At 40.3% G+C, this 16,005-nt stretch overlaps 1 protein-coding gene across 4 annotated transcripts in view; it reads left to right on the top strand.

Annotated features, from left to right (window-relative positions):
* xirp2b (xin actin binding repeat containing 2b) overlaps window positions 1–16,005 on the top strand; it is a 177,884-nt gene that overhangs the window by 57,047 nt on the left and 104,832 nt on the right. For 3 of the 4 annotated variants that reach the window (XM_063052356.1, XM_063052355.1, XM_063052358.1), the window contains exon 2: window positions 11,231–11,354. In XM_063052356.1, coding sequence (XP_062908426.1) covers window positions 11,231–11,354 — 124 coding nt within the window. Of the gene's footprint in view, window positions 1–11,026; window positions 11,078–11,230; window positions 11,355–16,005 lie in introns of those variants that run through there. The other variant, XM_063052357.1, reaches the window with a different exon arrangement.

A 16,005-nucleotide genomic window follows, 5' to 3' on the forward strand; every position in this document is an offset into this window, starting at 1 on the left:
CAAAATATGGTGCATGATAGGAGGTACAAGGGGGATGTCAGAGGTAAGTTTCTCACACATCTTCAGGGATATTGATGGCACCACAATGTGGAACCTCTGGTTTGAAAAGGATTTGAACAACTACAATTAGGCTACATTTCAATAATGATTTTATAGTCTATAGCCAAGAAAACTCTTCTTTAATAATTACTGGCATATTCTTTCTTTTTCAAATTAAAGGTGTGTAGTAAGGAGAGAGATCTGGATTGATTGCACTTGGTTAACTGTTACGTACAGGGCCTTAGAGCTGCTGGGGAAACTAATGGCAACATGCACAAAATGCTGGAGGAACTCAGCAGGCCAGGCAGCATATATGGAAAAGAATAAACAGTTGACATTTTAGGCTGAAACCCTCTATCAGGTAGTGCAGTTAGAGATTGGCAGGTATGACACTGTGAGCATCACTAAGTCATGGCTGAAAGAACTTAGATGGGAGCTTAATATCCAAGGATACACATTGTATTGAAAGGACAGGCAGGTAGGCAGAGGGGATTGGGTGGCTCTGTTGGTAAAAAATGAAAGAGATAACAGAGGATTGGAAGATATAGAATCTTTGTGGGTAGAGTTAAGAAACTACAAGGGTAAACAAAACCTGTTGGGAGTTATGTACAGGCCTCCAAATAGTAGTCAGAGTGTGGAAAACAAATTACAATGGGAGATGGAAAAGGCATGTAAAAAGGCAGGGTTATGAATTTGTTGAATGCCTATGAGATGAGTTTTTAGAGCATCTTGTGGCTGAGTCCACTAGGGAAAAGGCAATTCTGGATTGGGTAATGAACCAGATTTGATTAGGGAGATTAAGGTAAAGGAACCCTTGGGGGAAAAGTGATTATAATATGATAGAGTTCACCCTGTGGTTTGAGGGGGGAAGCTAAAGTCACACACATCATTATTATAGTGAGTAAAGGTAATTACAGAGGCATGGAGAGGAGCTGGCCAAAGTTGATTGGACGGGGGCACTAGCAGGGATTACGGCAGAACAGCAAAGGCTGGAGTTTCTGGGGTCAATTCAGAAGGTGCAAGATAGATATGTCCCAAAGATGAAGAGGTATGCTAAAGGGAGGATGAGGCAATCACGGTTGACATGGGAAGTCAAAGACAGCATAAAAGCAAAAGAGAGGACATATAATACAACAAAAATTAGTGGGAAGCTGAAGGATTGGGAAGCTTTTAACAACCAACAGAAGGCAACTAAAAAGCCATAAGGAGAGAAAAGATGAAATAGGAAGGTAAGCTAGTTAATAATAAATAAAAGAAGATACCAAAAGACTTCAGAATATACTGTAAAAGAGAGGCAAGAGAGCTTCTTAAGGGAGCTTGGGCTTTACTCTTTGGAGAGAAGGAGGATGAGAGGAGACATGATAGAGGTGTACAAGATAATAAGAGGAATAGATAGAGTGGACAGGCAGCGCCTCTTCCCCAGGGCACCACTGCTCAATACAAGAGGACATGGCTTTAAGGTAAGGGGGGGGGAAATTCAAGGGGGATATTAGAGGAAGGTTTTTTACTCAGAGAGTGGTTGGTGTGTGGAATGCACTGCCTGAGTCAGTGGTGGAGGCAGATACACTAATGAAGTTTAAGATACTACTAGACAGGTATATGGAGGAATTTAAGGTGGGGCTTATATGGGAGGCAGGGTTTGAGGGTCAGCACAACATTGTGGGCCGAAGGGCCTGTACTGTGCTGTACTATTCTATGGTCTATGTTCTAAGGGTGGACATCGGTCTGCTGGAAAATGATGATGGAGAGGTAGTAATGGACAAACTTAATAAGTATTTTTCATCAGTTAGGGGACAGAAAGAACTGTAGAGGAAGCAGGGAATCTGTGGCGGGGCTTAGAAAGAATGAGAGAATGGGCAAAGAAGTGGCAGAAAATGTGTGCTTCCACCCTGACATGGAGTGAATTCCACATTATTACCACAATACAAGTAATCTGCTAATATAAGACACAAGAAGGACTGTAGAAGTACTGGAAATCTAGACCAATACATACAATGATGAAGGGTCTCAGCCTGAAATGTTGACTGTTTATTCCCATCCGTAGATGCAGCCTGACCAGCCGAGCTCCTCCAGCACATTGTCTGTCTATTAATTTAAACACCCATAATTACCTTGTGTCATTTTCAGAAGAAACAATCCTTTGATAAGAAATCACATTGAAATCATTGGAGTCCTGACGAAGGGTCTCGGTCTGAAACGTCGACTGCACCTCTTCCTAGAGATGCTGCCTGGCCTGCTGCGTTCACCAGCAACTTTGATGTGTGTTACATTGAAATCAAAATGGCTTCTCTAAAATAGGACTGTAAGAAATCATTTGCATAGGAATAGTTGGAAAAGTAGTGGAAGGTTTGTGTACGGAGGATTGAACTGGGCTTTTATTAATTCATCCAGTCATGTTTCATAGAGCAATATCTTCAAGACCCGTAATTTGCCCTTTCTAAATTCCCATTGAATCTGTGGCTCGTAGCCTATGAGGAGTTCCTTCCAGATTATAAAAACTTCTTTTAAAACCTGCTTAAATGTTCTTTTATTATGGTGTCAACTAATTTAAACCTCTTGCTTTTGTAACTAACATTAAAGACATTAATGATCTTGAAAGCCTTTAACTCTTATGGAAAATAACCCTGATGAGTTCAGTGTCTCCATAAAACTGAAGTCCATCATACTTGTTAGTAATCCAAGTCAAGTCAAGTTAAGTTTATTGCGATTTAACTATATACATGAACACCATCAAATGAAACATTTCTAAGTAGCAGGGCGTAAAGCACAGTAGTACATATTAACATACATATAACACAATAACTTTGGAAAGTAAGAATTATGCATATGAATTATACAAATGAATTATGCATAGATAAACAAAGTAAAGTGCACGAATTAAATACTTTAGGGTGCAGAACAAATTAACTGGTGACACTTCGAATGGAATGCGGCAGGGAATTTAGAAGCCTAATGGCCTGAAGGAAGAAACAGTTTCCCATCCTGACCATTCTTGTCTTTATGCATTGGAGTCTCTTGCCTGGTGGTAGAATGTCAAAGAGGATGCTGGATGGTTGGGCGGGATCCTTGATAATACTAAGGGCCCTGCGTATGCAGCAGTCCTGATTAATATCCACAATGGGTGGTAAAGAGATCCCTATGATCCTCACAGCCATTCTCACAGTCCTTTGTAGGGACTTCTTGTCCGATGCTCTGCTGCTCCCCTACCAGATGGGGATGCAACTTGTCAGGACACTCTCAATGATGCTCCTGTGAGGTTTAGTTACGATAGGGTGGGGGTAGCCTTCCTTGACTCATTCTCCTCAGGAAATGGAAGCACTGCTGTGCCTTATTTACAGAGGTGATTTTGAAGGACTAGGTGAGGTCGTCTGTAATGTGAACTCCTAGAAACTTGGTGTGCTTAACTCTCTCTCTCTACGGAGGAACCATGTATGCACAGAGGGCGATGATTCATTTGCACTTTCCTAAATTCCACTTAATGTCCTTAGTCTTCTCCATGTTCAGATTTAGGTTGTTGCTGTCACACCAGTCCACCAGCCGCTCTGCTTCCTCTCTGAACTCCAACTCATCACCATTGTTGATGATGCCAACCACTGTTGTGTCAGCCGCAAAACTGATGACATGGTTTGTGTACAATTACGGATTCTAGATTCATATTACAGTGAGATGGTCATTTTTGATCTAATTACATGATCACAAAACAATAATTCTATTAGTTTACAGATATGTCAGCATCTTAAATTAAATTTTATAAGCCTTATCAGTAAGTCCTTTAGCATCCCACAACCTTAATAAGTCTCTTAAGTTCAGCTGTTTTAACTTGTGGCAAAAATAATAGAGCTTTAAAACTCAACGAGTAAGTAAGTTCAAGGTAAGCTAGTATTTATTGGTTTGGGAAAATCCTGAGCTTGATCTATGCTCAATTCTTTGTTAGAGGAGGAAGCATCATGCAAATATTTAAAGTAAAATTAACACAATCACAAAAAAAATGGGCATTGATTTTTGGATGGGTGGAGTTGAATGCTGTCATTGAGAAAATATACGTCTAGAAATTTTAAAAGTTTCTGTGGTGTGGATTTTGAACTGTGTAATGCTATGTGTAATTGTGTGTCAGCCAAAGTGAATTAGTGATATCCCTAGACAGAATGGGCGGCGATTTTTAAAAAATCAACAATTACTTTTTTAGAGAAGAAATTTTAGACATTCACTGTTGGAAAAATCAGTCCCAATAAAGAGCTTGTTCTGTAATATTTATAATATAGTATACTGCTTAAAAGATTATTCTTCATGCATTAAATTTAAAACTTAGTATTTTCAATGCACTTTATAATACATCTAAAAAGTTGTTTTATGTTAAATCTTTGATTCAATGTACTTTGCATCTACGGAAGATACAATGTATCCCTGAGAGCATGTCTAGATTTTTGATTTAGTTGTGTTGTGACTGATCGAAGTCACCGGAGAGACACTGAAGCTGGTGATATAGAAGTCTTTTATCATCACAAGAAGCAGGCCTCATTCTGAAGACCCTCTCGGTAGCGGCTCATGCATATGCAAACATCTCCAAGTCACCATTTTACAAACTATCTCTCTTAATCTGTGGGTTTTTAAATTCAGTTTACTGCCTGCAATTTACAATAAAAACTGAAGGCTAATTGAAAGCTTCCTGAATTTATTTACATTTACAATTAGAACTGAGGCCTGATTCCTATTTTGAATTAATATCCAATACATCCATAAAACTCCAGAATATCAAAATAAGTAGTATGTATGAAGATTCCTGAAGTTGACATTACTTTTACTGGAAGATAATGGACAACAGTGACAGCTGTGATCGCAATACTGACTTGACAGGAAGCTGCAGGCCAAAATTGGACTTACTTTGTTATAAGAAGATAAGAAATAGGAGCAGGAGTAGGCCATCTGGCCCGTCGAGCCTGCTCTGCCATTCAATAAGATCATGGCTGACCTGCCTGTGGACTCATCTCCACCCACCTGCCTTTTCCCCATAATCCTTAATTCCCCTACTATGCAAAATTTCCCTGCTGAGTTCCTCCAGCATTTTGTGTGGGTTGTTTAGAAGCAGGTCAGTCTGTTACTATCCCATGTGTCCTTAGTCTTGGTGTCACTTTAAACCCAGAGGAAAGCTTTGGATCACACATCTGTGCAGTCATTACAATCTCATACTGGAGTAACCACAACAAATGACATCATTTCCTCAAGTAATACACTGATCATCAACCAGACCTTTAAAACCTTCAAACTTAATTTTCTCCACACATTTCTAGTTGGCCTTTAGTTGGCCTATTTCTAGTTGGCCTATGTTTCAATGCTTCTACTCTCCACAAACTAGAGACCAATAAGTGTGCTGCTGCTTTTGTTCCAACTCTCACCATTCACCCCTACCAATGTATTTTTACTATATTGTATGTCATCTATAAAAATTGCACGAATGCTGTTACTAAATTTATAGATTTAAAGAACAGTGAGTTTCAGAAAGATGTTTGGTTTCTGCACAGCGAATAAACAGAACAGTTCTGAGGAAATGTGACGATATTTTATTTAAGGAGAAAATGGTTTTCTTTCACATAACATGTTTCCATAAGACCATCTCTTGTGGGGCAGTTCATCTATCACAATCAAATTTCACAGTTGAACACACTGTACATAATACTTCCCATGCAATCTCACTTGTGTCAATATGATTGCCATGTCTTAAAATCTCTTGAAATCAAAGTATACTTTGCCTTCCTGCTTGCTTGCTGAAAGTTGGTAATGCAGGTTCAGTGATTCCTCAGAATGCCAAACACATTTCAACATCTCGCCTCTTTAAAATATTCTCATTTCCATTTTTTTCCTTGTCAAGTTGCACTTAACCTCATGGTTTTTCCACTTTGAGTTGCATATACCACGTTGTCACCCATTCACTCAGACTGTCTCTTTCTCCTGAAGTCTCTCATTGACCCTCCAGACAACTCCACATCTTTGTATCAGGCATGGATATATTGCCCTTGATTGCCTCACCCACCTTATTAATATGGTTTGTGAATAGCTGGGGTCCTACTCCACTCCCTACAGCACCCTGCTTTACACAGGCACCTTACCTGAAGGTGAACCATATATTTCAATTTGCTGTCTGTAAAATAATTTTCAACCTGTGCTTGTATATTCCATGCATTATAATTTCGGTTAATAACCTCTTGTATATACAGTACTGTGGAAAATGCTTAGGCACATGGATATCGCTAGGGTGCCTAAGACTTTTGCACAGTACTGTAGTCATTTTACGTATTGCACTGTACTGCTGCTACAAAACAAAAACAAATTTCATGACTTATGTGAGTGATTATAAACCTGATTCTGATCTGGGTCTCTATTGTGGACTGAGAGTGGGAAGAGGGCAGGGAGAGGGGAATCATGGTTGGGGAAAAGGGGAGGGAGCAGGAAGCACCAGAGAGACATTTTGTAATGATCAATAAACCGATTGTTTGTAATTAAATGACTCTGCCTGTTGTCTCAGGGCTGGGTGTGTCTGTACCCACACCAAAACTGCCCTGGCACTTCTCTGCCACCTGTCCCACACCCCTCCCGTGGCACTCCTTCCTCACCATTCCTGACATCCTTTGTTCCTACCAGACTTTTAAACTTGCTCTCCACTCCACATTGACAAATACAGTACTGTACAAATGTCTTTGGCACCATAACTATATACATGTGCCAAAGACTTCTGCACAGTACTGTACATCACTTTATTGAATGGCAACCAGACCTGAGGTGCTCCAACATCCTTTAACAGCACACCGATGCTAATGTCAGTTTTCACATTTTGAAATGTTTGTGCATTTATAACAATTTAATTAGACAGTACTTAAAACTCATAAAATATTTTAAAATTAAACCAACATAAAATTAACTAAAGCATGTTAACTTTCTAGGAATGATTTTAAATAAAAAATAAAGTGAAATAAAGTGAATTTAAAAATACAAAACACTTCGAAAGAAAGTTATTGATTGCAATCTAATGGGTAGGGACACTGACTGCTTGTTAGTGGCTTAATGTGAAGACAGTTTTATCCTCAGTTCTGGGGCCAGCTTCGCCAGTGGCAGAGCGAGAGGTCAGGGTGGGAGGTCAGATGTGGCTTTGTGGGACCTTCAACCCAGCTCCAACTTATATGATGTAGAGGATAGCAGAAATTAAAAACTGACTGACAAGTGGAGGATTGGTGGGTAATGGCTCTCTAGGAACAGAACACAGTTAGAACTATTAAAAAGTAAATACCCCCTTGAATGGGAGGTAAAAGAGTCCAAGGCGTTGTTTTCAAAGTTCAAACAAAACTTATTATTGAAGTATATATATGTCACCACATGCAACCATGAGATTCATTTTCTTGCAGATTCAATCAATAAGTGAATGATAACCATAACAGAATCAATGAAAGACGGCTTCACCTTGGGTGTTCAACCAGTCTGCAAAAGACAACAAAATGTACAAGTGCAAAGATAAAGAAATAATAGTATAAAATAAATAAGCAATAAATATTGAGAACATGAGATGAAGAGTCCTTGAAAGTGAGTCCATGGGTTAGAAATATTGAAAACCTACAGCACAGTACAGGCCCTTCGGCCCACAATGCTGTGCCGTACATGGACTTTAGAAATTACCTAGGGTCACCCATAGCCCTCAATTTTTCTAAGCTCTGTGTACCTATCCAGGAGTCTCTTTAAAAGACATTATTATGTCCGCCTCCACCACAGTTGCCAGCAGCCCATTCCATGCACTCACCACTCTCTACGTAAAAAACTTGCTTGACATCTCCTCTGTATCTACTTCCAAGCACCTTAAACCTGTGCCCTCTCGTGCCAGCCATTCCATTGATCGGACATTGTTCCAATGAACATTTCAATGATAGGACAAGTGAAATTGTGTGAAGTTATCCCCTTTGGTTCAAAAGCCTGATGGTTCAGGGGTAATATCTGTTCTCGAACTTGGTGGAGGCTCCTGTACTTTTTCCTGATGGCAGACCAAGAAGAGAATATGTCCTGGTTGGTGAGAATCACTGATGATGGATGCAGCTTTCCTACACGTAGATGTGCTCAATGGTGGGGAGGGTTTCACCCGTCATGGACTGGGCCATATCCACTACTTTATGTAAGATTTTCCATTCAAGGGCATTGGTATTTCTATATCAGGCTGTGATGCAGCCAGTCAATATATTCTCCACCATACATCTATAGAAGTTTGTCAGTTTTAGATGTTATGCCAAATCTTTGCAAACTTCAAAAATAGTTTGAAGATCACCCAAATGTCCTGTCCTGCAGTTCACCCTATACAACATATCTGAAAACAGACTATCTGACCACTAACACCTTACTGTTTTGTGACAGCTTGTTCTACAAATATTAACTGCCTTTTTCCATTGCATAATGAGCAATGCTCTAGCTAACAGATACTTTATTAGCTGTAAAAAATGTTTGGACCACAGGGACTTGTGAAATGTGCTATAAATGTATGTTTTCATTTCCTCCAGTTCTAATGAAACTTTAATCCTGTTGTTCTGGTATGTGATTATAGTTTTAATATTTGTGAAATAGGGTCTCTTTTTATACCTTATTTACATGAACACATATAATGCTACAAATCTTATCTATGGTTTCATAATTTTTTTCTCAGTAGCTTAAGGTGTCTTAGTAAAATGAAAGCAATCCATACAAAATTCTGGAGGAACTCAGCAGATTAGGCAGTTTCTATGGAACTGCCTTTGATGTTTCAGGCCAATACACTTCTTCAGGAGAGAAATGGAAGGGGAAAGATGTCAGAATAAAAATGTGGGGGGAGGGGAAGGCGGATAGTTAGAAGGCGATAGGTGAAGCCAAGTGGGTGGGAAAGGTGAAGGGCTGGAAAGGAAGGAATCTGGCAGGACAGGAGAGTAAACCATAGGAGAAAGGGAAGGAGAAGGGACACAAGGGGGAGGTGAAGGCAGTTGAGAAGAGGTAAAAGGTCTGAGTGGGGAATAGAGGAAGAGGGGTAAAATGAAAACATAATTGATTACCTTCAAAATATATTCAGTTGGTACAAATAATTAACCACAGTTGTAACTTGTAATTTACATGTGACCAAATCTAGAAATGCGTTTACTTTTAAATGTAGCAAGCTATCAGAATCGGGTTTAATATCACCGGCATATGTCGTAAAATTTGTTAACTTTGGGGCAGCAGTACAATGCAATACATGATAATAGACAGAAATAGAGTGGACAGTCTGAAGGCTTCAGGACTGGACAACATCCCAGGGTGGGTACTCAGGATGTGCGCAGCACAACTGGTAGGTGTGTTTACAGATATTTTTAATCTCTCCCTTTCCCAGTGTAGAGTACCCTCCTGCTTCAAAACATCCACCATTATCCATGTACCTAAAAAGACCAAGGTAACAGGTCTGAATGACTGGCGTCCTGTTGCACTCACCTCAATAATAATCAAATGCTTTGAGAGGCTGGTCAAGGACTACATCTGCAGCATTGTACCACCCACATTGGACCTCTTACGATTCGCCTACCAACACAACCAATCGACAGATGACGCAATAGCTACAGCTCTACATGCCATACTTACACATCTGGAGCAGAAGGATGCTTATGTGTGAATGCTGTTCCGGACTACAGTTCAGCATTCAACACCATAATTCCCTCCAGGCTTGACAAGAAGCTCAGAGACCTCGGCCTTCACCCTGCCTTGTGTAGCTGGATCCTGGACTTCCTGTCAGATCGCCGGCAGGTGGTAAGAGTGGGCTCCCTCATCTCTGTCCCTCTGACCCTCAATACAGGTGACCCTCAGGGCTGTATCCTAAGCCCCTTCATTTACTCTCTGTATACCCATGACTGTGTAGCCACCCACAGTTCCAATCTGCTGATGATACTACATTGATTGGCCTTATTTCAAATAATAATGAGGCAGCCTACAGAGAAGTCATCAACCTGACACAGTGGTGTCAAAAAAAGCAACCTCTGCTTCAATGATGCAAAACAAAGGAGCTGGTTGTGGACTACAGGAGGAATGGAGACAGGCTAGCCCCTATTGACCTGAATGGATCTGGGGTTGAGAGAGTGAACAGCTTTGAGTTCCTTGCCGAGGATCCCACGTGGTCTGTTCATACTGGCTGTGTGGTGAAAAAGACACAACAGCGCCTCTTTCATCTCAGATGGTTGAAGAACTTTCCAAATCCTAAGAACTTTCTATAGGGGCACAATTTAAGAGCATCCTGACTGGCTGCATCACTGCCTGGTATGGGAACTGTACTTCCCTCAATTACAGGACTCTGCAGAGAGTGGTGCGGACAGCCCAGCGCATCTGTAGATGTGATCTTCCCACTATTCAGGATATTTACAGAGACAGGTGTGTAAAAAGGGCCTGAAGGATCATTGGGGACCTGAGTCACCCCAACCACAAACTGTTCCAGCTGCTACCATCCAGGAAATGGCATTGCACCATTAAAGCCAGGACCAACAGGCTCCGGGACAGCTTCTTCCACCAGACCATCAGACTGATTAATTCATGCTGATACAATTGTATTTCTCTGTTATATTGGCTGTTCTGTTGTACATACTATCTATTACAAATTACTATAAATTGTACATTGCACATTTAGACAAAAATGTAAAGAGTTTTACTCCTCTTGTATGTGAGGGATGTAAGAAATAAAGTCAATTCAATTCAAAACTGTGAATTACAGTAAGTATGTATATGTAAAAAAGTAGTGAAGTCGTGTTCATGGATTCAATGTCCATTCAGATCTTAGCACAAGTAATCTGGAAATTTTTGACATTGGAAGATTACTATGTTCTGAAGTGTTTTAAATGAATGAAATTACCTTATTATAGAGAATTAATTAAATGGTGGTCTTTGTATTATACATGACGCATAATACCTATTGTGTATTCAGTGATGTCATCCTTCCTGTTTTATAAAAATGTGTAACTGATCAGTGGAGACATGTAGAGCGAGGAATCTGCCTTTAGAACATGCTTGCACTGAAACTAATGTGGTAAGCTTTGTGCTTTTTGTGTGTTTCCTTTACTGAGAGCCACTATGATCAGTTCCACTGATAAGGGTGTCCCAGTTAAACAGAAATGCTAGAGGAGTACCAAACTGTTTCCCAATAGCTCTTAACACATTTTTTTTCTTTATTCTTTTACAGGAATTGAGAGGTGGAGGTTCACCCTTACTACCATCAAAGCAACAACTTGGAAATCTTCCAGACGGCAGAGTGAGTGGAGGCCTGGACAGAACAATGGATGGCAAGGAAACAAGCAACAGTGAGGGTAAATGCTTTAGAATACTTTGTCACGGCAAATCCGCTTCCAGACAGTCAGATTATTTTGGAAATGTTTCACTGTAACTCTCAATGATTATTTTATGTTATGTTTAATTTCCAAAGTTCCATGAAAATGTAAAGTTTTTGATCACTTTGTCTTAATAGGATAAGATATACTTTATTCTTAATTAAGCCATTTTTTTCTATCTTATCTTTACTACAACTGCCCCATCCCACCTTTAGTTTCCAGCTGGAAGGGATCAGAATACGGTAGTGCAGTGGTTAGCAAAAGATTTACAGTACTAGCGTCCCGGCTTCAATTCCCGCCACTGTCTGTAAGGAGTTCTCCTTGTGACCACCCGGCTTTCCTCCAGATCCTGCAGTTTTCTCCCACAGTCTAAAGGTGGATTAATTGGTCATTGTAAATTGTCCTACAGTTAGGCTGAGATTAAATTATGGGTTGCTAGGCAGCATGGTGTGAAGGGCTGTAGAAACCTATTCCACACTGTATCTCAATAAAGAGAATAGATTTTAAAACTCAGATAATTTTTAACTTTACTTATTTCTACTTAACATTTTTATTTTGATAAGTACCATGATGTCTTTGCAGGCATAATTCCTACAAAAACTATAATGTTTAACTCAGTTTATTGAACAAAATAATGTTTTGAACTGATAGTTGCTTCAGACTTGAATCATAATTCCTACTTATTGGTCTAGAAAATGCCCCTTGCCAGTTTTCTGATGGACTACAGAATTCTAGTTCACTTAAATGTTTGTGAAAATGCAGAAAGTGGATTTCACGGACTGCTAGTGTTGGATTCCATCTCTCTCTCTCTAATGATATGCTGAAACTGACATTGTCATTTTCAGCTTTGCCTTTTCCCTTGCTGTGTTACATGTCCTCACAGTCCTTAGCATGTAGCACAGCAGCCATTTCCTAAAGGAATCTGTTTTACTTATTGAGATACAGCAGTAAATAAGCCCTACCGACCCTTTGAGCGGTGCTGCCCAGCAATCCCCAAATTTAATCTTAGCCTAACCACGGGACAAGTCACAATGACCAATTAACCTACCACCTTGCGAGTCTTTGGGTCTGTGGGAGGAAACCGGAGCACCTGGAAGAAACCCACGTGGTAACGGAGAGAACGCACATACTCCATACGGGCGCTGGCGGGAATTGAACCCGCCTCACTAGTACTGTAAAGCGTTGTGCTAACCACTACACTACCATGCCACTGTACAAGCAATTCCTCTGACCTCAGCAGAGTGTTGCAACTGAATGAATGGGAACAGAAATGACGTGAGGAAGGCAGCCAGAGGGCCGTTGGCAGGCTGAAAGAGAACAGAGTCTGCTGGCATTAGGTTCTTTGTGCATGCTGCTACAAAGTCGCCCAGTGTCACTGCCAGTTGGTCTTGTTAGGTATTTGCCAGGGAAGTCCCTATGGGAACATGGATGCCGTCTATGAAAGCCTGCATTTGGGGAAGTCCATAATGTGATCAAATGACAAATGCCACTTTAACTACCCATGTAGACTGAAGGAATTGCTCCCAGAGTATGGAATTTTGATCACCTTCCCAATGCAACAGTGAGATGTGGCCTAAAATCCTCATGAGGCTAGCAAAAAGAGAAAAACTTTGGCCCTCACTTATATAGGCAAAGCAGTCAAGATTCATGTCTGAGGTAGCATTTGGATTATAGGAGTTCACAGATATTAGTGAGAGCAATGAATGGAGATTGTGTGTTTATCCTTTAACTATCAGTTTTCGAGAAGTTGATTAAGATAGAACTGAGAATGTGAGTAAATAAGAAATATATTTCTTTTCATACCTCTAAGGTTAGAAATCCCACCAGAGATGAATTTTTGTGTTGTACTATTGATAACATCATGGGGATTTATGTATTGCAAAGAAGAGAATAAAACTCCCTTAAAAATGAGAAAGGAGATTTCTCAATCTGTGCTAAGCCTCCCAGATATGTGGATAAAAATGTTCCATGCCAGGATATCGCAAATTTTTGTCAATAGAACAACATCTTCATTGGAGTTCTGTGAATGAATTTTTCAACCATTGTCCCTCTGTATTATTAAGAAATAGTATTTGTTAATGTACATTTAAGCAAAGAGCCACTAAAGTATGTACCTATCTGGGATTTGTGTGCTTCTTGGCACTTTTTTGTATTAAAGCAGGGCCTCCCAACCTTTCTTATGCCATGGACCCCTACCATTAACCAAAGGGCCTGTAGACACAGGTTGGGAACCCCTGTTCTAGAAGAAATACAACAAAAACAACTACATTAGTTTCTCACTTTCATCTGGAGATTTACACAGGTAAACTGTTGTAATTGGTCATAATGAAAACTGATAGCTGTTCAACACACACAAAATGCTGGAGGAACTCAGCAAGTCAGGCCAAAGCCTTCCCCTTCCAGACCCTGTTGAAGGTTGTCAGGCTGAAACATCAACTATTTGTTCATTTCTTTGGATGCTGCCTGACCTGCTGAGATCTTCCAGCACTTTATGTGTTGCTTTGCATTTTCAGCATCTGCAGAATTTCTCACACTGATGATAGCTTTTCAATACTGAGCATATAATGTTATTGTCCTTCCAATACCTTCAATGATACTTAATTGCTGGAGTTGCCAGATGGAGTGATGATTGCTGGTGTAAATTTAAAGTAAAACCATAAGACCACAAAGTATAGGAGCAGAATTAGGCCATTTGGCCCATTGAGTCTGCTCTGCCATTTCGTTATGGCTGATCCATTTTCCCACTTAGCCCCAATCTCCTTCCTTCTCCTCATATCCTTTCATGCCCTGACTAATCAAGAAACTATCAACCTCTGCCTTAAATATACCCAAAGTCCTGGCCTCCACAGCCACCTGTGGCAATGAATTCCACAAATTCACCACACTCTAGCTAAAGAAAGTCCTCCTCATCTCCGTTCTAAAAGTGCTCCTCTCTATTCTGAGGCAGTGCGCTCTGGTCTGAGACACCCCCACCATAAGAAACATTCTCTCCACATCCACTCTATGCCTTTCAACATTTGATAGGTTTCAATGAGGTCACCCCTCATTCTACTGAATTCCAATGAGTAGAGGCCCAGAGCTTTAGAAAACAGTGTGTGTGTGTGTGTGTGAGCTTTTAAGTGATTTTGAAAGGTAATATTATAAGTGATCCCAGAGACTTCCTTTCCTGTATTTTTGCTAAATTATGGTGTTTCTCTACAATGGGCTTTACTCTGCAGATACAGCTGGACCCAATGGTGAACTGAGAGATGAAACCTATGAATGGTTCTCACTTTCCCCTTTTCCTCCCTCAATCATTCGTGCAGTATACGTTGATAGCGTTGGAAGACTAAGTGAACAGACAAACATGTCAGATGACTGAGAGATAACTGTAAAACAATGCAGCCTAGAAATGTGAAGCATCTGCACACAATAGATTATTTTCCACTGTAGTCAAGGCGGAAGAGGAGATGCGCTCCGAGCTGGTCATCAATCATGCACAAAGTATCAATGTGAAGCTGTCATCAACAGGTCTGCTCAGCTAGTGAGATACATTTCAAGGACAATTGATTAGAAAACAGTGTACTTTCAGCACTTAGACAGTGATACGTCAATATTGCGATGTCTGTATAAAATGTTGGATATAATATCTAATCAAGTGTCTTTGGGTAAAGTTCAGAGCTGAGAGATAAGTTGGTTCAGGAACACAGAATTTCAAGTTACGAAAATAAACCTGATTTCATGAATCAAAGGAGAGGGAAAGTGTAATCCGCCTGAGATTACTAAAGGAAGCCTACTTAGCTTGTGTGGTGGAGTTAAGAGGATCTGCCACTTCTGTCTACATTCAGAGGCCTAACTTCCATTTTATACTAAATAATGGTCATTTTAATAACTCAGAAAATAACCTTATCTGTTTGGATAAACACATTTCCTGACATAACTCTTTAGCTGTTCACAGTTCTATCCCTTATTTCTTTCTTCATCATTGTTTCCAGTATCAGGGAGTCTAGACTTTTATCGACCTTTTCCTTGGATAGTTCAGACTAACACCAAAATCAACCTGAATAAATACAACGTTCACTTGTTCGTTCAATATATGCCATGTCTCATGACGCAGGCGATCATGACCAAGACTGTTCTTGGCAAACCTTTCTACAGAAGTGGTTTGCCATTGCCATCTAAGCTGTTTCTTTACAAGATGAATGATTCCAGCCATTTTCAATTCTCTTCAGAAATTGTCGGACTTGTGATATGCACCAGGTGCTTATACGACCATCCACCACCTGCTCCCATGGTTGAAGGAGTGCCTTTAACATTACAAATAAAAACTAGGAGGACATTTCACTCAATAGATACATCTGGAGGAAACCCATTTAAGAGGGAGCTGCGCTATTAGAGGGATCTTCACTGTGCCACGTCCTGATGAAGGGTCTCGGCCCGAAACGTCGACTATACCCCTTCCTAGAGATGCTGCCTGGCCTGCTGCATTCACCAGCAACTTTTATGTGTGTTGCTTGACATTCCAGCATCTGCAGATTTCCTCGTGTTTGCAAAAGGGGAGACTGAATAACCAAAAGACCCATCCGCTAACCACAATCACCGCTTACCCTTGTCCACACTGCAAAAGAATATACTGATACTGACGAAGGGT

The sequence above is a fragment of the Mobula hypostoma genome, chromosome 6 (genome assembly GCF_963921235.1).
Source record: "Mobula hypostoma chromosome 6, sMobHyp1.1, whole genome shotgun sequence".
NCBI lineage: Eukaryota > Metazoa > Chordata > Chondrichthyes > Myliobatiformes > Myliobatidae > Mobula > Mobula hypostoma.